The sequence below is a fragment of the Molossus molossus genome, unplaced genomic scaffold (genome assembly GCF_014108415.1).
Source record: "Molossus molossus isolate mMolMol1 unplaced genomic scaffold, mMolMol1.p scaffold_m16_p_20, whole genome shotgun sequence".
Lineage (NCBI taxonomy): Eukaryota > Metazoa > Chordata > Mammalia > Chiroptera > Molossidae > Molossus > Molossus molossus.
Genome location: NW_023425356.1, coordinates 29,155,696 through 29,179,943, shown reverse-complemented (window position 1 = coordinate 29,179,943; position 24,248 = coordinate 29,155,696). Strand labels below are relative to the sequence as shown.

Genomic DNA, 24,248 nt, shown 5'->3' with positions numbered 1-24,248 from the left:
TTCTTTCTCTCTCTCTCTCCCTTCCTCTCTCTCCCTTCCACTCTATCTGTACAAAAAATGGAAAAATATCCTTGGGTGAGGATAAAAAAAAAAAATTCAGTGGATTAATTATTATGAACATGAAGCTTATATTTTTTGGTAGATAATGCTGCTAAATCAATTTCGGAAGATAGGTGCATGTTTATAACAGGTATCTTATCTTCTCTACATGGTATCACTTATTCTATGCATTTGTAAATTTTCATTAACAAAGCATTTTCCACAAATTTTACCTTGTGAGTGCTTGAGAAATGAGACTACCGGCTCCATTTCAGGTGGTAAACACACAAAAAATATTTAAAATATAATATTCTTTTTGTGTCTTTGTTTCATTTTTCATAAACAAAGAAGATATACAGTAAGTAGCTGAAACAGCAAAGGCTCTATCGACAACATGATAAGGGCTCTGTGTAATTTGAAAACTCAGGCCCTGAGAGAGACCAAGGGATTGTGGGTAATAAGGCAGCGAATAAGGAAATGGAAGTCTGACATGAGAGGGATAACTAGCACCCTGAAAGAGGATGAAAAAACTAGAGACAGGGAGATACCAGAAACAAGAAACCAGAGACAGCAGAAGCATATGATAGAAGTAGGGCAGGGAGTTCAGCCTTGATCAATAGAAAAATTGGGCCCTTAAACCTGTGCTTCGGGGTCCATCTCCCTTCAGACCAGTTTGTCCCATTCATCTTTTCATTCTTAGCACCCCATCACACAAGCCAATGCCTAGTAGAACTTAATAAATATTTGTTGAACTGAACTTGGACTGGGACCCAGATATAGGGAGAAGAAAAGATGTCCTAGAAACCACTTTCAGAGTCTGGGTCTAGGGAATTGGAGAATCTGGGTCAACCAAAGAGCCACCTAGAGGAAAGGTAAAATGACCTGACTTTTCTTTTCTTTTCTTTTTTTTTTTTTTAACTTTATTGATTTTAGAGAGAGAGGAAGGGAGAAGGAGAGACAGAGAGAGAAGCATTAATGAAAGAGAACATCGATTGGCTGCCTCCTGCATGCCCCCATTGGGGATTTGGCCCACAACCTGGGCATGTGCCCTGACCAGGAATCAAACCGGCAACCTCTTAGTGCATGGGTCAGTACTCAACTACTGAGCCACACCAGCTGGGCAAAAGACCTGACTTTTCAATGAAGAGAATGAGACTGTGGTTCTCTCAGATACGAGGGTGCAGGGCCTCCAGATGTTTCATAAAACCCTGAGGAAGTGACTTGCTATGAGGTGGTATGTAAGGTAGCAAATGGAAACATCTAGATCTGAAACCACTTCCTTTACTCATTGTTTATCAAAGAAGCGCAAGGTCTGCTCTGAGCAACTCTTTGCAGATGTACTTGGGCTCCCAGCTCCCCAGCTACATCTTTTTATCTGTTTTTGTTGTTGTTGTTTAACTGAAATTGAACCACTAACCGGAAGAATTTCAGAGCCCTGTGTAGACACTCTGTAAGCTGATACAGGAACTACTTGAGAAGGTAAAAACAGGTTTTGATTGTGTTTTTTCATTGTCCTCTGAGGTTCTGGAATATTTTATTTAATTTACTCTCCCTTTGCCTGAAATGCCTTAAATATTATTGTGATTATTTTATAAGTGTCTTTCTTTCTCCTTTAGATTATGAGCTCCATCAGGGTACAGATTATGTCTGGTTTGGCTCACCATTTGTATCCAGAGTGCCTGACCCTGTACAAGTTACAGAGAAAGTCCTCAATGTTTAATATTTTGATTAATTAATGAATATATTACAGTTTGCAAAGCCTTTAACTGGCTTACCTGGAATGCGACAACCCTTTGGCACCTATCTAAGTAACAAAGGTATTTCCTCCAAAGTATATTATCTTAAAAGGTTTCCAAACTTTGCGTAAAATGCAGAGGAAATATATCAACTTCATTTCCTGTGCAGGACACATAGTTAAGAGTTAGAAAACACAGAGAAGAGTTAACACTGTAAGTCTAAGACTGCTATCCTTTGAAAGGTATGCTTACAAGGTTGGCCCTTGACTAGTGCCTGGGAACTTGGAGTTTGGGAGAGTTATATCATTCCCTGATAAGAGTGGTTCACTGAACTTAAACTATTTTTACAAACAATTTGTTTTGTAATAAATATCTACTTTCCCTCAGAGATTCTGAAATTTTGGTACATGCAAAACAGAGAGTACATACATTACTGACTGTTAATAAAAACCCTGGAATCCTAGGTGCAGATAAGCTTCCTTAGTAGACAACATTTCACACATCTTATCATGACATGTTGCTAGAGAAATTAAGCATATCCTGTGTGACTCCACTAGAAGAAGACGCTGGGAAACTTATATCTAATTTCTTCTGCACACCACTCCGGGTCCCTTTTGCTGAATTTACTTTATTTCTATTCACTGTAATAAATCATAGCCAGGGATATGACTATAAGCTGAATCCTATGAGGTTTCCCAGCAAGTCACTAAACCAGAAAGTGGTCTTGAAAACCCCCAACACAACTCCTGAATGGTTTTACGGTCTGTCCATCTTTTCTTCTTTCATCCACCAGTAGCTACATCAATCTAAGCCACCACCATCTCTTACATAGACAACAGCACTTTACCTCCTGCAGCCAAACTTGCTCCAGTCCAATCCATTCTCTACACCACAGCCAGAGTAATCTTTCCAAAACACAAATATGATAGTGTCATCTCATGGCAGAAAGAATCAATTAACTTCTCTGATGTATATCTTTATAATAGTTCATAAATTGAAAGTTTATAACTAGAAAAACTTTTTTTATTGTTGAAAGTATTACAGATGCCCCCCCCCTTTTCTCCCATTTAACCCCCTCCTCCCCACTCCCACTTCCCTCCTGCTTTCCCCACCTACTATCTGTAGTTTTCTGAGAACAGGCCTTTTACCTCCTGGGTTATGTTTATTCCTAAGTATGTTTTGTTTTGTTTTTGTTTTGTTTTTTACTGCAATAATAAATGAGATTGTTATTTAGTTTGTTTGTTACCCTTTCTGAGTGTTCTTTTAGTGTACAAGAATGCCATTGATTTATGGATGTTAATTTTGTATCCTGCTACTTTGCTAAGTTCATTTATTAAATTTAGTAGATTTTTGATGGAGTCTTTAGGGTTTACTATGTACAATATCACATCATCTGCAAATAATGACAGTTTCACTTCCACCTTTCCAATTTGGATCCCTTTATTTTTTCTTCTTGTCTAATTGCTTCGGCTAATACTTCTAGTACTATGTTAAATAAGAGTGGTGACAGTGGGCATCCCTGTCTTGTTCCTGTTCTTAAGGGAAATGCTTTTAGTTTTTGCCCATTGAATTGATGTTGACCATAGGTTTTTCATATATGGCCTTTATTATGTTGAGGTATGATTCCTCTATTTACACTTTGCTGAGAGTTTTTATCAGAAATGGGTGCTGGGTATTGTCAAGTGCTTTTACAGCATCTACTGATATGATCACATGATTTTTATCTTTCATTTTGCTTATGTAGCGTATTACATTTATTGATTTGTGAATATTGTACCAGCCTTGAATCTCTGGAATGAATTTGACTTGGGCATGGTGAATAATTTTTTAATATATAGCTGGATCCAATTTGGTAATATTTTGTTGAGGATTTTGACATCTATGTTCATCAGAGATATTTGTCTGTAGTTTTCTTTCTTAATAGTATCTTTATCTGGTTTTGGAATTAGGATTATTCTGGCCTCATGAAAAGAGCTTGGAATTCTTTCCTCTTGAATTTTTTGGAATAGTTGGAAGAGAATGGGTATTAGTTCTTCTTTGAATGTTCAGTAAAACTCCCCTGTAAAGCTGTCTGGACCTGGGCTTTTGTTGCTGGAAGTTTATTGATTACAGCTTCAATTTCTTTAGTTGTTATTGATCTGTTCAAGTTTTCTGTCTCTTCCTGGTTCAGTTTTGGGAGACTGTGTAATTTTAGGAATTTGTCAGTTTCACCTTGGCTGTCCAATTTGTTGGCGTATAATTGTTCACAGTATTTTCTAATAATCCTTTGTTTCTGTGGTATCGGTTGTTACTTCTCCTGTTTCATTTCTCATTTTCTTTTCTTTTTTTCTTGGTTTTTTGTTGTTGTTGTTGTTGTTGTTGTTTTTGTTGTTTTTTTTAATAGAGCAGGAGGAAGAGAGGGAAGAAGAGAGTGAGAAAAAAACATCGATGTGAGAGAGACACATTGACTGGTTGCCACCTACATGACCCCAACCGGGGCTGGGGACAAACTGCAACTGAGGCACGTGCTCTTAGCAGAAACTGAACCTGGGACACTCTGGTTCACAGGTCGACACTCTAACTGCTGAGCCAAAATGGCCAGGGCTCATTTCTCATTTTCTTTATTTGACTTTTTTCTCTTTCGTATTTCTGTGTTGTCAGGTCTTACTTCACCTCTTTTGTTCTGATTTTATTTATTTGGGTCCTCTTTGTTTCTTGATGACTCTGGCTAAAGGTTCATCAATCTTGTTTATCTTTTCAAAGAACCAGTTTTTTGTTTCATTAATTTTTTGTTATTTTTTTAGTCTTTATGCCATTTATTTCCACTCTGAACTTTATGATTTCTTTCCTTCTACTTGCTCTGGGTTTTTCTTTATGTTTACTTTCTAGTTCTTTCAGTTTTAGGATTAAACTATTAAAAATTGAACTTCCCTGCCCTGGCCGGTTTGGCTCAGCGGTTAGAGCGTGGCCTGCGGTCCGGAGAGACCCGGGTTCGGTTCCCACTAAGGGCATTTACCTCTGTTGCAGTTTGTCCCCGGCCCTGGTTGGTTGTGTGGGTGGCAGCCACTCGATGTGTCCCTTTCACATTGATGTTTCTCTCTCTCTCTCTGTCTTTCTTCCTCTCTCTCCCTCCCACTCTATCTGTACGATAAATGGAAAAATGTCCTCGGGTGAGGATAAAAACAAAACAAAACAAACAAAAATTGAACTTCCCTCTCAGGACTGTTTTGATGCATCCCATAGATTTTATGTTGTTGTGTGTTCATTTTCATTGACTTCCAGGAAGTTTTGTATTTCTTCCTTGATCTCCTTTGTAATGCTTTCATTGTTTAATAACATACTATTTAGCCTCCATGTGTTTGAATGTTTTTGAGTGTTTTTATTATAATTGAGTTCTAGTTTCATGCCATAGTAATCTGAGAAAATGCTTGATATGATTTCAATCTCCTTGAACTTATAGAGACTTAGTTTGTGTCCTAACATGTGGTCTGCTTTGAGAATGTCCTGTGTATACTTGAGAAGAAAGTGTATTTTGCAATTTTGAGGTGTAATTCTCTCTAAATATTTATTAATTTATTTGATCTCATGCATCATTTAAGGACTTTGTTTCCTTGTTAGTTTTTTTGTCTAAAGAATCTATACAGTGATGTCAGTGAGGTGTTGAATTCCCCCTGCTATGATTGTATTGCTATTGATTCCTCCTTTGAAGTACTCCTGAAGTTTTAAAATATATTTTGGTGCTCCTGTATTGGGCATATATATATATTTACCAAGGTTATATCCTCCTGTTGGATAGATCCTTTTAATATAACATAGTGGCCTTCTTTGTCTCTAGTTATAGCCTTCATTTTGAAGTCTATTTTATTAGATATGAGAATTGCTACCCCAGGTTTTTTCTTTTTTTTCTTTTTGATTTTAAAGAGAGGGAGAGAGAGATAGAAACATCAGTGAGAGAGAACATCAGTTGGCTGCCTCCTGCATGCCCCTCACTTGGGATTTGGCTCACAACCTGGGCATGTGTCCTGACTGAGAATCAAAACGGCAACCTCTTGATGCATGGGCCAATACTCAACCACCGCGCCACATCAGCTTTTTTTTTTTTTTCCATTTGCTTCAAAAAAATGTTTATTTCCCTTTACTTTCAACCTGTGTGAGTCCTTTGTTGTGAGGTAGGTCTCTTGTAAACAACATATATATGAGTGATGCTTACTTATTCATTCAGCTACTCTGTGTCTTTTGATTAGAGCATTTAATCCATTTACATTTAAGGTTATTATTGATATGTACTTATTTATTGCCATTTTTATTTATTATGCCTATGTTTCTCTATATATTTCTTCTGCTTATAACTGCAGTTCTTTTAACAGTTCTTGCAATGCTGAGTTAGTGCTCATATATTCCCTTAGCCTTTTTTTTGTCTGAGAAACTCTTTATTTTACCTTCTATTTTGAATGATAGCCTTGTAGGATAGAGTAGTCTTGTGTTCAGATCCTTGTTTTTCATTACCTGAATACTTCATGCCATTCTTCTCTGGCCTGTAGTGTTTCTGTTGAGAAATGAGCTGAGAGCCTTATGGGGACTTCTTTATAGGTAGCCTGTTGCTATTCTCTCACTACCTTTAAGATTTTTCTTTGTCTTTTATTTTTGGCATTTTAATTGTGATGTTTCTTGGTGTGGGCCTCTTTGAGTTCTTCTTGTTTGTGGCTCTCTGTGCTTCCTGAACTTATGCCTTTTTTTCTTCACCAAGTTAGGAATTTTTTCTGCTGTTATTTCTGCAAATAGATTCTCTAACACTTGCTCACTTTCTTTTTTTTTAGTAATGTAGATGTTGTTATGTTTCATGTTTTCCTACAGCTCTCTTAAACTGTTCTGTTTTTCAATTATTTTTCTTTTTGGTTCTCTGATGTGTGTGTGTGTATGTGTGTTTGTTTGTTTTTTCTACCCTGTCTACTAATTCACTTATCCAATCTTAAGCTTCCTCTAATCTGCTGGATATTTCTTTCAATGTGTTCTTTATTTCTGGTATGTTATTCTTCAGTTCTGCTTCTGTTGTTTTTCATTTCCAGGTGGTTGATTTTTATTGTTTCTATATATTTACTCAAGTTGTTGAGCTTTCTCATAACCATTACTCTGAATTCTGCATCTGAGAACTTGCTTTTCTCCATTTCATTTAGCCATTCTTCTGTAGAATTCTCTTGTTGTTTCCTTTGGGATTTGTTTCTTTGTTTTACCATTTTGGATGTCTCAGCAGAGTTTGGAGCCTTCCAAAATCTCCCTGTGAGTACTGATGTTGCACAGATTGTGGTTCCCTCTCTTTGGTTTGGATGAGTATGGAAGGGACCACACTGAACACCAATGGCTAGTCTTACTTTGCTGGGTAGAGTCACAGGCCAGGAAAAGATTAAATTATCCAACAGCCTTTGCCTGAAGGCTAATTTTTAGCCTCTGTTACTTAATATGCCCCAGTTTGAAGCCCTCAGCTGAATAAAAAATCCCTCAGGTGGGTAGAGTAAGAAGATTTCCAGCAGGTGGGGCAATTGCTTTCCTCCAGGCTGAAGCTGCTCTGAGAAGAAAATGTTTTCTGCAGCAGGAGTTAATGACTCAGCACTGGAGCCCAGGCAGCAACCTTCTCATCTCTGACCCCAGATCCTAAAAACCCAATGACCAATGGCCATGAGCCAGGCCTAAGTGTCAGAGTGCCCAGAACTTTGTCTTTGCCTGCAGTCTGGCTGATAGTCTCTGGCAGTTAATATGCCTTGGACTGTGCTTCTCCTAGCTGGGTAGGGCTAAATTTTTAAGGGAGGGGCAGTTGCTTCTCCCTAAGGTCACTCTGATGTGAAGGAGATACTTGTGAAATATAGCTACTGCCATGTGGGGGAGTGACAGCATAGGGCTCCTGATGACCTCCTTCCCAGCTCTCTCCCCAAAGCCATGAACCCCTGGCTCTCCTCATGCAGCTCCAGTCCAGTTTGACCTCCTCTGCCAGAGCCCAAGGTGAGTGGCTGCAGCTGTAATTTAGTGCCCCGCCCTTCAGGAAAGTGCTGATGTTCACATCGCCTCTCCTTGCCAGAAAGAACCTCTGCTCTGGTGATTTTCTCAAGCAGGCATTATGTGGGCACCTTTCCCTGTTCCACCACTCTGTGCTGGGGAGCCGGCTTGTGGTTTAAACCCCCAACTTCTCAGAGGAAGCTTTTCATAGCAGAAAGCCCAGAGCTGCTGTCTATAGGAACCCACCTAGCCCTCTCATGCCTCCACACCTCCTATCAGTCTCAATTTGGGATCCTATTTACATCCCTGGTTATAAGGGTTCTCTCCAGCTGCTCATCAGTTGGTTCTTCCAGATGTCTTGTGTTTGTTTTAGTTGTAATTACAGTTTGGTCCTGGAAGATGGTCTGTGTAGCTTTCATTTATTCCACCACTATTCCTCAACCCCCAAGTCCAAATATACTTGAGAATATTCTTATAAATCATAATACTATCTCAGGTAATGAAAACACTTTGGAAATTGGTTAAGTTGGTGGTTGTACAACATGTGAATATAGTTAATGCCACTGAATTATATAGATAAAAACACTAAAATTTAGGTTATGCAATCACAGTGTATTTTGGTTATTTTTTCACAATAAAAAATGTTTTAAAAGCATATAGATGGAAAGCAAAAAAATTCAAATCATACTGCACTCTTAAGGTTTTGGTACTTTGCTCAGAAAAAAGTAGTAAGTAGAATAATAATAGAATTAAGACTGTTGGTTTAGCCTGAACAAACTTACCACACCTCTAAGAGGAAAAGGAAGAAGAAGTTTCAGTAAGAAGCCCTTTCAAATGACCTCAGAATGAAGTTCGCTGAAATGAAGTCTCCAGCACCAGTCTCTCATTCGAGGAGCATGATCTCGCTGTTGCAGTTTCTCACGCTGGTCGTCGGCCTTCACCCAGGTAAATGCCTGTACAAACCCATGTAGTCACCGAGTAACTCCCTGGTTTTTTACAGCTTGTTCAATCTCTATCACCTATGTAGAGGCGTCTGCCTGTGTCTCCGTGAAAGATCTGTGAGGGGCTCACGGATCTGCTTGATAAGCTACTATCTCGGTTCTCTCGCGCCACAACACCTCCTCTCAACTTAGCAAAATGGTTTAGTTACCATCTCAAATTGTGTCTGCTGCATCTAAGGTAATTGTCTTCAGGGGTATGGGAAATGAGCTTTTCTAAGACAAGACTCTTCAGGGTTTATCGCCAGCATGGTGTAGAATAAGAAGCACTAAGATTAGGAAAATAAATAATTTTGCCCAATTAGCTACTGTCTTGCTGTGTAACATCAGGTACATTCCTTATTCTTCCTGGACCTCAATATTCTCATATAAAATATTGAAAATCTATGAATCAGTTTAGCCAATATTTCTAGGCCCAACAAAAAACACTAGAAATAGTCATCTTAGTTTCTGTTTACTATATTTTTTTTTTTTAAAAGAGAGAGAGTTCTCCAGCTCTCTCTTCCTTGGTCCAGCAATACTTTATATGGCAGAGAAAAAGAAATAGCTAGCTGATCATGCCTGCTTTTCATCTCCTGCTATTTATTATGTATAAAAGATAAAGTTGTATGTCATATTTGGATAGCCTCAAGTGATTCATTGGAGCCAAAGTGTAGGATTCAGGGACATATGGGGCAGAAGACAAGACAGGAAAGCTAAGCCAGAACTAGCCCAGGGTAGAGATAACTAGTTAATATTCTCTGAGTATCTATTCTGCTTGACCACTGGGCCAAGCACTATACACGCATTATATATGTGCCTAAACCCCATGACAGTCTTATGAGTCTGTACTATTATTATCTCCATTTTTACATGAGGAACTATGATGATTTAAATAACTTGCCAGATTTTATTAGCTAGCAGGTGGCAGGCCCTTGTAATAGTTCTGAGAAACCATGAGAGTTGAACAAACATGGCAGCAGCTTAAGAGAAAAAAGGACAAAAGCAAGAATCACCACAAATGTAGAATTAACTGGCAGTGGAAATGAGGGGAAAGGTGAATTCATTAAGTCATTCTATAAATATTCATTAAGTACTTACAGAATGCCTGGCACTGTTCTGGTTTTTGGTGATACATCATGAACAAAGCAGGCAATAATTTCTGCCTTCATGAAGTTAACATTTGGCAGGGGAGACTGACAGTAAACAAGATAAATAAGTGAAATAATACATTGTATAGTGATAAATGATAAGAAGGAAAGAGGATGGTGCAGGGTGGGACAGTGAAATTTCAGAGTAGCAAAGAAAGTGTCAAAGTTGGGGGTGGGGGACAGGAAGCAGACATGGAGAGGATGTTGAATTTAATAAAATCAGTCTTGAAAACAAGCATGAAGGAACATGAGGATGCTCACATTCTCTTGAGTGGTTTAAACACCATAACTTGATTCTTTTAGAAAATTTAGCTGGAAAGATGAACGTGTTGAGAAATAATCCCAATAGGTATAATCAGAATCAGGCATCCTCATGCTCTGGGCAAATGAGTCTCATTTGTCTCTCAGTCATTCTTTCTAGATGGGAGGTTATCAAATGTTAGTTAACATGCATACAAATTACTAGGAAATCTTATTACGTATAATGCTAATTCTGAGGCTAAGATTCTGCATTTATAACAAGCCTCCAGGTAACCTCAATGCTACTCCATGGACCTCACTTTGTTTTTTGTTTGTTTTTTGTTTTTTTTCTTATATGGAATGCGTCACGAATTTGCATGTCATCCTTGCACAGGGGCCATGCTAATCTTCTCTGTATCGTTCCAATTTTAGTATACGTGCTGCCGAAGTGAGCACATGGCCCACACTTTGAGTAGCAATGTTCTAGATTTTGTGGGACTTAAATCACATTGGGGCTAGAGGGATGGAAAAATGGGAAACAATTCTCTGAATGTGTTTGCAAGAAGAGGACACAGGTAAGTATTCTGCTGTCCAGGAGAAAACAATGGTTGGGAATGAAGGCGGAGCCAGTACATGTGGGCTAGCAAATGATTCTGAGGTTTTGAGTGAAAACCTGCAAGCTCCTCTGCTAAGGGATTGTAATCCAAAGACTTTCCCCTGAGCAGCATTATCTACTTACCAATCACCCATGCTTTCTTTTGTTTTCTTCGATTTTTGATATATCTTTTTTTTAAAATAATTAATTTATTTTTGTTACAAACATTTCTCCTTTCCCCCCCACTGATTCACCCATCCCCCTCCCTCCCTGACCTATCCCCAACTTTGTTGTCCATGTCCATTGATTCATGCATATCAATTATGTGGTTTATCTCTTCCCCACCACCCACTCTTCTGGGGATTGTCATTCCATATCCCACTTCCAAGTCTCTGGGACAATCCCATTCCTCAGACTGTTATGTTCATTATATTCCACAAATAAGTAAGATCATATGATACTTGTCTTTCTCTGTTTGGCTTGTTTTGCTTAGGATGATACTTTCCAGGTCCCTCCATGTAGTCTCAAAAAATAAGAGATCTTTCTTTCTTACAGCTGTATAGTACTCCATTGTGTATATGTACCACTGCTTTTTTATCCATTCGTCTACTGATGGACACTTGGGCTGTTTCCAGATCTTAGCTACTGTAAATAGTGCTGCTACAAACATGGGGGTACATATATTCTTTCTGATTGGTGTTTCAGGCTTCTTAAGGTATATTTCTAAAAGTGGGATCACTGGGTCAAATGGGAGTTCAATTTTTAATTTTTTGCGGTAACACCATAGTGTTTTCCATAGTGGCTGCACTAGTCTGCATTCCCACCAGCAGTGTACTAGAATCCCCTTTTCTCCACACCCTTGCCAACACTTGTTGTTTGATGATTTGTTGATGGTGGGCATTCTGACAGGTCTGAGGTGATACCTCATTGTTGTCTGAATTTGCATCTCTCTGATGTTTAGTGATGTTGAGCATTTCTTCATATGTCTCTTAGCCATTTGAATGGCCTGTTTGGAGAGGTGTCTATTTAGTTCTTCTTTCCATTTTTTAATTGGGTTCTTTCTCTTCCTTTTGTTGAGTTGTATGAACACTCTCTATATATTGGAAATTAACCCCTTATCTGCTATATCCTGGGCAATTATGCTCTCCCATAGAGTGGGTTGCCTTTCCATTTCGATGATTGTATCTTTTGCTGTGCAGAAGACTTTTAGTTTGATGTAGATCCATGTGTTCACATTCTCCTTTGTTTCTGTTGCCTTAGGTGATGTATTGGTGAAAATTCTGCTGCATATGATGTCTAAAATTTGAGGCTTACATTTTCTTCTAGGATTTTTATGGATTCATGAGTCACATTTAAGTCTTTTATCCATTTTGAGTTTATTCTTGTGTAGGGTGTAAGTTGATGGTCTAGTTTCATTTTTTTGCATGTAGCTGTCCAATTTTTCCAACACCATTTATTAGAAAGGCTGTTTTTACTCCACTGTATGCTCTTGCCCCCTTTGTCAAATATTAATTGAGCATATTGCCTTGGGACCATTTCTGGGTTCTCTGTTCTGTTCCACTGGTATACATGCCTGTTCATGTGCCATTACCAGACAGTTTTGATTACAGTGGCTTTGTAGTATAACCTGAAATCGGGTAATGTGATCCCTCCAACTTTGTTTTTCTTTCTCAAGACTGCTGTGGTTATTTGAGGTCTTTTTTGGTTCCATATGAACTTTTGAAGTATTTGTTCTAGTTCTGTGAAATATGTCATTGGTATTTTGATGGGGATTGCATTGAATTTACAGATTGCTTTGGGTAGTATGGACATTTTAATGATGTTAATTCTTCCAATCCATGAACAAGGTATGTGCTTCCACTTTTTTATATCTTCCTCTATTTCTTTTTTCAATGACCTGTAGTTTCTGCAAATAGGTCCTTTATTTCTATGGTTAGGTTTATTCCTAGGTATCTTAATATTTTTGCTGCGATGGTAAATGGGATTGTTTTTTCAGTTTCTCCTTCTGTGAGTTCATCATTGGTGTATAAGAATGCCATCGATTTCTTGACATTAATTTTATATCCTGCTACTTTGCCAGATTCATTTATTAAGTCTAGTAAATTTTTGATGGAGTCTTTGGGGTTTTCTATGTATAGTATCATGTCATCTTCAAATAATGACAGTTTCACTTCCTCCTTTCCAATTTGGATCCCTTTTATTTTTCCTCATGTCTGATTGCTGTGGCTAAGACTTCCAGTACTATGTTAAATAAGCGTGGCGAAAGTGGCCATTCTTTTTTTTTTTTTTTTCCATTTTCTACATTTATTTTATTTATTTTTTTTTTTTCTGAATCTTTATTGTTGGATGTAAAATGTATTACAGATGTTCCACATTTTTCCCCCATTGACCCCCTCCTCCCCACTCCCGCCCCCCTCCCACCTTTTCCCACACTACTGTCTGTGTCCATTGGTTATGCATATGAGTTTTTTGGTTTATTTCTTCCCACCCCCCCAAACCCCTTTCCCTTTGAGGTTTGTCAGTCTAGCAATGAATTTGTGCTTCTTAATCCCTTCACCTTTTTCACCCATTCCCTCAACCCCCTTCCCAACTGGCAACCAACAAAATGTTCTCTGTTATCTATGAGATTGTTTCTGTTCTACCTATTCATTTTATTTGTAGATTCCATTGTTGATAGATATGTATTCATTGCCATTTTGTTTGTTCATACATTTTATCTTTTTCTTCAAAAAGACCCTTCATCATTTCATATAATAACGGTTTGGTAGTGATGAACTCCTTTAGCTTTTTCTTGTCTGGGAAAGGTTTTATATGTCCTTCGATTCTAAATGACAGCTTTGCAGGATAGAGTAATTTTGGTTGTAGGTTCTTGGTTTTCATCACTCTGAATGTTTCTTGCCACTCCCTTCTGGCCTGCAAAGTTTCTTTTGAGAAATCAGCTGATAGCCTAATGAGAACTCCCTTGTAGGTAACTAGCTGCCTTTCTCTTGCTGCTTTTAAGATTCTCTCTTTGTCTTGAACCTTTTGCATTTTGATGATGATGTGTCTTGGTGTGGGCCTCTTGGGGTTCATCTTGTTTGGGACTCTCTGGGCCTCCTGGACTTTTATGTCTGTTTCCTTCACCAAGTTAGGAAAGTTTTCTGCCATTATTGTTTCAAACAGGTTTTCAATTTCTTGTTCCCTCTCTTCTCCTTCCGGCACCCCCAAGATGCGAATGTTGGCATGCTTGAAGTTGTCCCAGAGGCTCCTTACACTATCCTCATTTTTTTGAATTCTTTTTTCTTTTTGCTGTTCTGATTGGGCATTTTTTGCTTCCTTATATTCCAAATCGATGGTTTGCTCCTTGGATTTATGTACTCTATTATTGAAGCTGTGTAAATTATTATTTAGTTCAGTTAATGCCTCCTTCAATTCTAACTGTGTATCCATGATTTCTAACTGGTCCTTTTTTATGCTCTTGAGGCCCTCCCTAAGTTCACTGAGGTTCTCACTAAGTTCATCGAGCATCCTTATAAGCAGTATTTTGAACTCAGTATCTGTTAGGTTGCTTATCTCCCTTTCGCTTAGTTCTTTTATTGGGGTTTTGTTCTGTTCTTTCATTTGGGACCTGTTTCTTTGTCTCCTCATTTTGGCTGCCTCCCTGTGTTTGTTTCAGTGTGTTACTTAATGAGAGGTATGGGGCTCGCTGAGACCCAATGCTGCTCGTTTCAAAGAATTTAGGAATAACCTGAAGCAGGATCCAAGACAGGCCAATCCTATGGTTAAGCAAGTGGCAACAGCTTGGGTGGGCTTGAAAGTTGGGTGGGGCGGGGCAGGGTGGAGCCTCAGGGAGTCAGCAGGGCGGGGCTCCCAGTGTGAGCCAGGTTGCTAGAGTCCCAGATATGGAGACTGTCTGCCGCCCCAGGGAAGGGCTCACCAAAGGAACAAAGGCCTCTTAGAGCACGTTTGTCCCCGAGAAAGCCCCCTCTCCAGCCCTCGCTCCAGTGCCAAACAGCTCAGTTCTTCCCTGTATGTCCCTGGCGCCCCTCGAGCTGCCTCCCCTCCAAGCTTAGAGGGAGAGAGACTGATAAGTCCGTGCACGGGCCCTTTAGGGAGCTGCCTGGGGCTCCAGCCGCTTCAGCTTCCCTGAGCCTCAGTTTCCGCTGGTTTTTCCAGCCAGAAGTTATGGCGACTTCTCTTCCTGGCACTGGAACCCTGAGTGGGGCACCTGGTGTGGGACAGGGACCCCTCAGTCCTCAGGAAGGACCTTCCCAGCCGTGGGAGCCTCCTGATTTTTATCCGCCACACTTGGGTGTGGGACCAGCCCGTCGCGCCGCCACAGCCACCGCTGCTGCTGCCTCCCCTCGCGCCGCCGCCCCTCCTACCAGTCTGGGTGTGGCTGCTTTTTTAAATTCCGTAGTTGTAGGACTTCCATTCAGCTTGATTTCAGGCGGTTTTGTATGATGTTTGTTCTGTAGTTTAGTTGTAACTTTGATGTGGTTGTGGGAGGACGCGATACCATGTTTACCTATGCCGCCATCTTGACCGGAAGTCGGCATTCTTGTTTTGTTCCTGTTCTTAAGGGAAATGCTTTTAGTTTTTACCCATTGAGTATAATGTTGGCTGTAGTTGTTTCATATATGGCCTTTATTATGTCGAGATATAATCCCTCCATTCCCAGATTGCTGAGCGTTTTTATCAGAAATGGGTGCTAGATTTTGTTGAATGCTTTTTCAGTGTCTATTGATATGATCGTATGATTTTTATCTTTTATTTTGTTTATGTGGTATATCACATTTACTGATTTGTGAATACTGTATCAGCCTTGCATCCCGGGATGAATCCCACTTGGTCATGGTGAATAATTTTTTTTGGTGTATTGCTGGATCCGATTTGCTAGTATTTGGTTCAGGATTTTGGCATCTATGTTCATCAGGGATATGGGTCTGTAGTTCTCTTTCTTTGTAGTGTCTATTTCTGACTGTGGAATTAGAATTATGCTGGCCTCATAAAACGAGTTTGAAAGTCTTCCTTCTTCTTGAATTTTTTGAAATAGTTTGAGGAGAATGGGTATTAGTTCTTCTTTGACTGTTCGGTAAAATATTCCCGTGAAGCCGTCCGGGTTTAGGCTTTTGTTTGCTGAGAGAGTCTTGATTACACCTTCAATTTTTTTTGTTGTTATTGGTTTGTTCAAGTTTTCTATCTCTTCCCAGTCCAGTTTTGGGAGACTACGTGTTTCTAGAAATTTGTCCATTTCACTTAGATTGTCGAATTTGTTGCCATATAATTGTTCATATTTGTCAATGATCCTTTGTATTTCTTTGGTGTCAGTTATTATTTCTCATGTTTCATTTCTGATTTTCTGTATTTGGGTTCTCTCTCTTGGTTTCTTGGTGAGTCTAGCTAAGGGTCCATCAATCTTGTTTATATTTTCAAAGAACCAGTTCTTTGTTTTATTGATCCTCTGAATTGATTTTTGGTCTCCATGTCATTTATTTCTGCTCCGATCTTTACTATTTTCCTCCTTCTACTTGCTCTGGGACTTTCTTTTTGTTTGTTTTCTAGTTCTTTGAGTTATGAGATTAGATAGTCTATTAGAAATTTTTCTTGCTTCTTGAGGTAGGCCTATAGTGCTATGTACTCCCCTCTCAGAACTGCTTTCGCTGCATCCGATAGATTTTGTGTTGTTGTGTGTTCATTTACATTGGTTTTCAAGACGTTTTTAATTTTTTCCTTGATCTCCATCATAACCCATTCATTGTTCAGTAACATGCTATTTAGCCTCCATATTTTCAAATGTCTGTGCATGTTCTTGTTGCAGTTGATTTCTAGTTTCATGCCATTGTGATCTGAGAAGATGATTGATATGATTTCAATCTTTTTGAAATTGTAGAGACTTATTTTGCCCCCTAACATGTGGTCTATCTTTGAGAATATCCCATATGCACTTGAGAAGAATGTGAATTCTGCAGTTTTGAGGTGTAATTCTCTGTGGGTATCTATTAAATCTTTTTGATCTAGCATTTCCTTTAGAGTCTGTGTTTTCTAGTTAATTTCTTGTCTAGAAGATTTGTCCAGTGATGTCAGCAGGGTATTGAAGTCCCCTGCTATGATTGTATGCTATTGATTTCTCCTTTGAAGTCCTCCAAAAGATTTTTAATATATGTTGGTGCTTCTAAATTGGGTGCATATATGTTTACCAGAATTATATTTTCCTGTTGGATAGATCCTTTCAATATAATGTAGCGGCCTTCTTGTCTCTAGTTATGGCCTTCATTCTGAAATCAACTTTATCAGATATGAGTATTACTACCCCAGCTTTTTTTCCTTTTTGTTTACTTGAAAGATTTTATTCCATCACTTTGTCACTTTCAACCTATGTGAGTCTTTTGTTGTGAGGTGGGTCTCTTGTAAACAACATATATGTGAGTCATGCTTTCTTATCCAGTCAGCTACTCTGTGTCTTTTTTTTTTTTTTTACAAGATGAAAAACTCTTTACTTATTTTTTTGTTACAGATATTTTACCTTTTTACAACATTGGCACACCCCACCCCACCCCACCTCTGCCCCATCCCCGGCTTAGTTGTCCATGTCCATTGGTCATTCATACATGCATATAAGTTCTGTGGTTTATCTCTGCCCACCCCACCCCACCCCCTCTTCTGAGGTATGTCAGTCTGTGCCCTACTTCCATGTTTCTGGGTCTACTGTATTCCTCAGACTGTTATGTTCATTATATTCTGTATATAAGTGAGATCATGTGGTATTTGTCTTTTTCTGCTTGGCTTCTTTCACTTAGGATAATATTTTCCAGGTCCCTCCATGTCGTCTCAAAGGATAAGAGATCTTTCTTTCTTACCGCTGCATAGTACTCCATTGTGTATATGTACCACAGCTTTTTTATCCATTCGTCTACTGGTGGACACTTGGGCTGTTTCCAGATCTTAGCTATTGTAAATAGTGCTGCTATGAACATGGGGGTATATATATTCTTCCTGATTGGTGTTTCAGGCTTCTTAGGGTATATTCCCAGCAGTGGGACCACTGGGTCAAATGGGAGTTCAATTTTTAATTTTTTGAGGTAGCACCATATTGTTTTTCATAGCGGCTGCACCAGTCTGCATTCCCACCAGCAGTGTATTAGAGTCCCCTTTTCTCCACACCCTTGCCAACACTTGTTGTTTGATGATTTGTTGATGGCGGCCATTCTGACAGGTGTGAGGTGATACCTCATTGTTGTTTTAATTTGCATCTCTCTGATGATTAGTGATGTTGAGCATTTCTTCATATGTCTCTTGGCCATTTGTATGTCCTGTTTGGAGAGGTGTCTATTCAGCTCCTCTGCCCATTTTTTAATTGGGTTCTTTGTCTTCCTTTTGTGGAGTTGTATGAGCACTCTATATATATTGGAAATTAACTCTTATCTGATACATCATTGGCAATGATGTTCTCCCATACAGTGGGTTGCCTTTCCATTTTGATGATTGTTTCTTTTGCTGTGCAGAAGCTTTTGAGTTTGATGTAGTCCCATGTGTTCATTTTCTCCTTTATTTCTGTTGCCTTAGGTGATGTATCAGTGAAAATTCTGCTCCGTATGATGTCCGAAGTTTTGTTGCCTACATTTTCTTCTAGAATTTTTATGGATTCACGGGTCACATTTAAGTCTTTTATCCATTTTGAGTTTATTTTTGTGTATGGTGTAAGTTGATGGTCTAGTCTCATGTTTTTGCATGTTGCTGTCCAATTTTCCCAACACCATTTATTAAAGAGGCTGTCTTTACTCCACTGTATGCTCTTGCCACCTTTGTCAAATATTAATTGAGTGTATGGCCTTGGGTTCATTTCTGGGATTTCAGTTCTGTTCCACTGGTCTATATGCCTGTTCTTATGCCAGTACCAGGCTGTTTTGGTTACAGTCACTTTGTAGTATAACCTGATATCTGATATTGTGATCCCACCTACTTTGTTCTTTTTTTTTCAAGATTGCTGTGGCTATTCGGGGTCTTTTTTGGTTCCATATGAACTTTTGAAGTATTTGTTCTAGTTCTATGAAATATGTCATTGGTATTTTGATGGGGATTGCATTGAATCTATAGATGGCTTTGGGTAGTATGGACATTTTAATGATATTAATTCTTCCAATCCATGAACAGGGTATGTGCTTCCACTTTTTTATATCTTCCTCTATTTCTTTTTTCAATGACCTGTAGTTTTCTGCAAATAAGTCCTTTACTTCTTTGGTTAAGTTTATTCCTAGGTATCGTAATTTTTTTGGTGCAATGGTAAATGGGATTGTTTTTTCAGTTTCTCTTTCTGTGAGTTCATCATTGGTGTACAAGAATGCCGTCGATTTCTTGACGTTAATTTTGTACCCTGCTACTTTGCCAAATTCATTGATTAAGTCTAGTAGATTTTTGATGGAGTCTTTAGGGATTTCTATGTATAATATCATGTCATCTGCAAATAATGACAGTTTCACTTCCTCCTTTCCAATTTGGATCCCTTTTATTTTTTCTTCATGTCTGATTGCTGTGGCTAAGACTTCCAGTACAATGTTAAATAAGAGTGGCGAAACTGGACATCCCTGTCTTGTTCCTGTTGTTAATGGAAATGTTTTAGTTTCTGTCCATTGAGTATGATGTTGGCTGTAGGTCTTTCATATATGGCCTTTATTATGTCGAGATATGATCCCTGTATTCCTACATTGCTGAGCGTTTTTATCAGAAATGGATGCTAGATTTTGTCGAATGCTTTTTCAGCATCTATTGATATCATCATGTGGTTTTTATTCTTCATTTTGTTTATGTGGTGTATCACGTTTATTGATTTGCGAATATTGTACCAGCCTTGCATCCCTGGAATGAATCCCACTTGGTCATGGTGAATAATTTTTTTGATGTATTTCTGGATCCGATTTGCTAATATTTTGTTCAGTATTTTGGCGTCTATGTTCATCAGGGATATTGGCCTGCAGTTTTCTTTCTTCGTAGTGTCTTTTTCTGGTTTTGGAATTAGAATTATGCTGGCCTCATAGAATGTGTTTGGAAGTCTTCCTTCTTCTTGAATTTTTTGAAATAGTTTGAGGAGAATGGGTGTTAGTTCTTTTTTGAATGTTCGGTAAAACTCCCCTGTGAAGCCATCTGGGCCTGGGCTTTTGTTTGCTGGGAGAGTCTTGATTACCTCTTCAATTTCCTTAGTTGTTATTGGTCTGTTCAAGTTTTCTATCTCTTCGGGAATAGATTTGGGAGACTGTGTTTCTAGAAATTTGTCCATTTCACTTAGATTGTCGAATTTGTTGCCATATAGTTGTTCATAGTAGTTGTTAATGATCTTTTGTATTTCCGTGGTGTTGGTTGTTACTTCTCCTCTTTCATTTCTGATTTTGTGTATTTGGGTTCTCTCTCTTTGTTTCTTGGTGAGTGTCGCTAAGGGTCCATCAATCTTGTTTATCTTTTCGAAAAACCAGCTCTTTGTTTCATTGATCCTTTGAATTGTTTTTTTGGTCTCTATGTCATTTATTTCTGCTCTGATCTTTACTATTTCCTTCCTTCTACTTGCTCTGGGGTTTTCGTTTTGTTTGCTTTCTAATTCTTTAAGTTGTGAGGTTAGACAGTCAATTAGAAATTTTTCTTGTTTTTTGAAGTAGGCCTGTAGTGCTATGAACTTCCCTCCCACAACTGCTTTCGCTGCATCCCATAGATTTTGTGTTGTTGTGTGTTCATTTTCATTGGTTTCCAGGAAGTTTTTAATTTCTTCCTTGATCTCCTCGGTGACCCATTCATTGTTTAATAACATGCTATTTAGCCTCCATGTGTTGAAATGTCTTTGCATGTTCTTGTTGCAATTGATTTCTAGTTTCATGCCATTGTGATCTGAGAAGATGCTTGATATGATTTCAATCTTCTTGAACTTGTAGAGATTTAGTTTGTGTCCTATCATGTGGTCTATCTTTGAGAATGTCCCATGTGCACTTGAGAAGAATGTGTATTCTGTAGTTTTGGGGTGTAATTCTCTGTATATATCTATTAAATCCATTTGGTCTAGTGCTTCATTTAGAGTCTCTGTTTCCTTGCTAATTTTTTGCCTCGAGGATCTATCCAATGCTGTCAACGGGGTGTTGAAGTCCCCTGCTATGATTGTATTGTTGTCGATTTTTCCTTGGAAGTCCTCCAGAAGATTTTTAATATATTTTGGTGCTCCTATATTGGGTGCATATATGTTTATCAAGGTTATATCTTCCTGTTGGATAGATCCTTTCAATATTATGTAGTGGCCGTCTTTGTCTCTAATTATGGTCTTCATTTTGAAATCTATTTTATCAGATATGAGAATTGCTACCCCAGCTTTTTTTTAGTTTCCATTTGCTTGGAAAAATTTTTTCCATCCCTTCACTTTCAACCTATGTGAGTCTTTTGTTGAGAGGTGGGTCTCTTATAAACAACATATAGATGAGTCATGCTTTCTTATCCAATCAGCTACTCTGTGTCTTTTTATGGGGGCATTCAATCCCTTTACGTTTAAGGTGATTATTGATATGTACTTATTTATTGCTATTTTTGTTTAGTGTGGTTCTATTTTTCTTCCCATTTCTACTGCTAATTACAGCAGTCCTTTTAACATTTCTTGCAGTGCTGGTTTGGTGCTAATGTATTCCCTTAGCCTTTTTTTGTCTGGGAAGCTCTCTATTTGATCTTCTATTTTGAATGATAGCCTTGCTGGGTAGAGTAGTCTTGGATTCAGATTCTTGTTTTTCATGACTTTGATTACTTCATGCCATTCTCTTCTGGCCTGTAGTGTTTCTTGTGAGAAGTCAGCTGAGAGCCTTATGGGGTTCCCTTTGTAGGTAACCTGTTGCTTCTCTCTTGCTGCTTTTAGGATTCTCTCTTTGTCTTTAATTTGTGGCATTTGAATTACTATGTGTCTTGGTGTGGGCCTGTTTGGGTTCTTCTTACTTGGGACTCTCTGTGCTTCTTGAACTTGAATGCCTTCTTCCTTCACCAAATTAGGGAAGTTTTCTGTCACTATTTTTTTGAATATATTCTCTATCCCTTGCTCATTTTCTTCTTCTTCGGGGACTCCTATGATGCGAATATTATTACGTTTCCAGTTGTCCCATAGTTCTCTTAAGCTGTCTTCCTGTTTTTTAATCGTTTTTTTCCTTTTGTTTTTCTGATTGGTTGATTTTTTCTACCCTGTATTCTAATTCACTGATCCAGTCCTCAGCTTCCTCTACTCTGCTTTTTAAACCTTCCAATGTCTTTTTCATTTCTGATATGTCATTTTTTATCTCTTCTTGTTGGTTTTTAATTTCCAATTGGCTTATTTTCAGTGTCTCTATGTCCTTACTCATGCTGTTCAGCTTCCTCAAGATCATGGCTCTGAATTCTAGCTCTGTTAACATGCCTAATTGCTCCACATTGATCTCATCTTCGGTGGAGGTCTCTTGCTCTTTCATTTGGCTTCTGTTTCTGTGTTTCACCATTTTGGCTATCACTGTGGGCTTTGGAGCCTGTCAAGTTTTCCCTGTGGGTGTTGGTGTTCTGCTGTTTGTGGCTCCCTCTCCTGTGTTTAGAGGAGTGAGGGAGGACCCATGTTGAACACCACTGTCAAGTCTTACTTTCCTGGTTAAAGTTGCCAGCCCAGGAAAGGTACTGTTATCCTCTAGCTTTTTGCCTGGAGGCTAGCAGTCTAGGTTACTTGATGAGTTTTGGGTTGTCACTTGATTGAAAAGCTCCCTCTTGTGCTTAGCACAAGGGGATTTCCCGAGGGTGGGGCAGATGCTGGTTGTTAGTGAGCCTCAATTAGCACTTCAATGGCCCACAGGGTGGGGTTGGATCTCCGAGGGAGGGGTTGCTGCCTCTCTCAGAGCCCTGGGAAGGAGCAATGTGGCCACCGTCCTGAGTTGCTACACTCAGCCAAAGCTCTGAGCACCCTCCAGATCCCGAATGTCCCGACACAGCTCCAGTCCAGTCTGCCCTCCCTCTGCCAGAGCCCAAGGTGAGTGGCTGTGGCTGTGGCTGTTTCAGCCTCTGTCCCGGCTCTTCGTTGTGGAGCCGCCTGGGAATGTAACCCGAGGGCGCTGCTCCCAGCTAAGGCCACTGCTCCCAGCTAAGGCCGCTGCCGAGCAGCCGACAGTGGGCTCCCAGCCCCCGTCTCAGGCCTTCGCAAGCCTACCAGGATGGAGTCAGTGTCCCTCGTTATATGGTCCTCGCAAGCTGCTTTTCTGTTGGTTTTTCCCGTTGATTTGTCTGTTATAGTTGTAATTCCAGTTTGGTTCTGGGAGACGGTCTTTGTAGCTTCCGTTCACTCCGCCACCATTTTTCCTGCCTCCTACTCTGTGTCTTTTTACCAGAGCATTCAAACCATTCACATTTAAGGTGATAATTGATATGCATTTATTTATTGCCATATTTGTTTAGTGTGGTTCTATTTTTCTTCCTATTTCTCCTGCTAATTACAGCAGTCCTTTTAGCATATCTTGCAGTGCTGGTTTGGTGTCAATATATTCCCTTAGCCTTTTTTTGTCTGGAAAGCTATTTATATGACCTTCTATTTTGAAGGATAGCCATGCTGGATAGAGTAGTCTTGGATTCAGATTCTTGTTTTTCATGACCTTGATTACTTCATGCCACTCCCTTCTGGCCTGTAGTGTTTCTGTTGAGAAGTCAGCTGAGAGCCTTATGGGGTTTCCTTTGTAGGTAACCTGTTGCTTATCTCTTGCTGCCTTTAGGATTCTCTCTCTGTCTTTAATTTTTGGCATTTAATTACTATGTGTCTTGGTGTGGGCCTGTTTGGATTCTTCTTACTTGGGGCTCTCTGTGCTTCTTGAACTTGAATGGCTTCTTCCTTCACCAAGTTAGGAAAGTTTTCTATAACTATTTCTTCAAATATATTCTCTAATCCTAGCCCATTTTCTTCCTCTTTGGGGACTCTTGTGATGTGAATGTTATTACCTTTCCAGTTGGCCCACAGTTCTCTTAAGCTGTCTTCCTATTTTTTGTTTTTGTTTTCTTAATTTTCTCTTGTTTGTTTTTTTTTTTTTTCCATATTCCCCCGAGAACATTTTTCCATTTTTTGTTCAGACAGAGCAGGAGGGAGAGAGAGGAAGAGAGAAAGAGAGAAACATTAATGTGAAAGGGACACATCAAGTGGCTGCCAACCGCAAGACCCAACCAGGGCCGTGGAGAAACATGCCCTTAGCAGGAACCAAACCCGGCTCTCTCTTGACCACAGGCTGATGCTCTAACCGCTGAGCCAAACCAGCCAGGCTGTCTTCTTGTTTTTTAATTTTTTTTTCCTTTTGGTTTTCTGATTGGTTGTTTTTTTTTCTACCCGTCTTCTAATTCACTGATATGGTCCTCAGCTTCCTACTCTTGCTAGTTAGTCCTTCCGACGTGTTCTTAATTTCTGCTAAGTCATTCTTCATTTCCACTTGGTTGATTTTCAATGTTTCTATATCTTTACTCATGGTGCTAATGTCCTTACTCATGCTGTTGAGCTTCCTCAAGATCATGGCCCTGAACTGTACCTCTGATAATTTGCTTAGCTGCTTTTCATTGATCT

The 24,248-nt window shown here is 39.2% G+C and overlaps 1 protein-coding gene and 1 non-coding gene across 11 annotated transcripts in view; one reads left to right on the top strand and one right to left on the bottom strand.

Moving 5' to 3' along the window:
• The first annotated feature begins 1,355 nt into the window (after window positions 1-1,355).
• Window positions 1,356-24,248, top strand: part of LOC118637731 (SLAM family member 6-like) — a 42,656-nt gene continuing 19,763 nt past the window's right edge. For 8 of the 10 annotated variants that reach the window (XM_036273284.1, XM_036273282.1, XM_036273286.1 and 5 more), the window contains exons 1-2: window positions 1,356-1,518; window positions 8,510-8,687. In XM_036273284.1, coding sequence (XP_036129177.1) covers window positions 8,588-8,687 — 100 coding nt within the window. In that variant the 5' untranslated portion in view covers window positions 1,356-1,518; window positions 8,510-8,587. The remainder of the gene's footprint in view (window positions 1,519-8,509; window positions 8,688-24,248) is intronic. The other 2 variants (XM_036273279.1, XM_036273278.1) reach the window with 2 other exon arrangements.
• On the bottom strand, window positions 10,460-10,566 carry LOC118638097. The gene has a single exon (XR_004961054.1). It is a non-coding gene; the product is annotated as a U6 spliceosomal RNA (small nuclear RNA).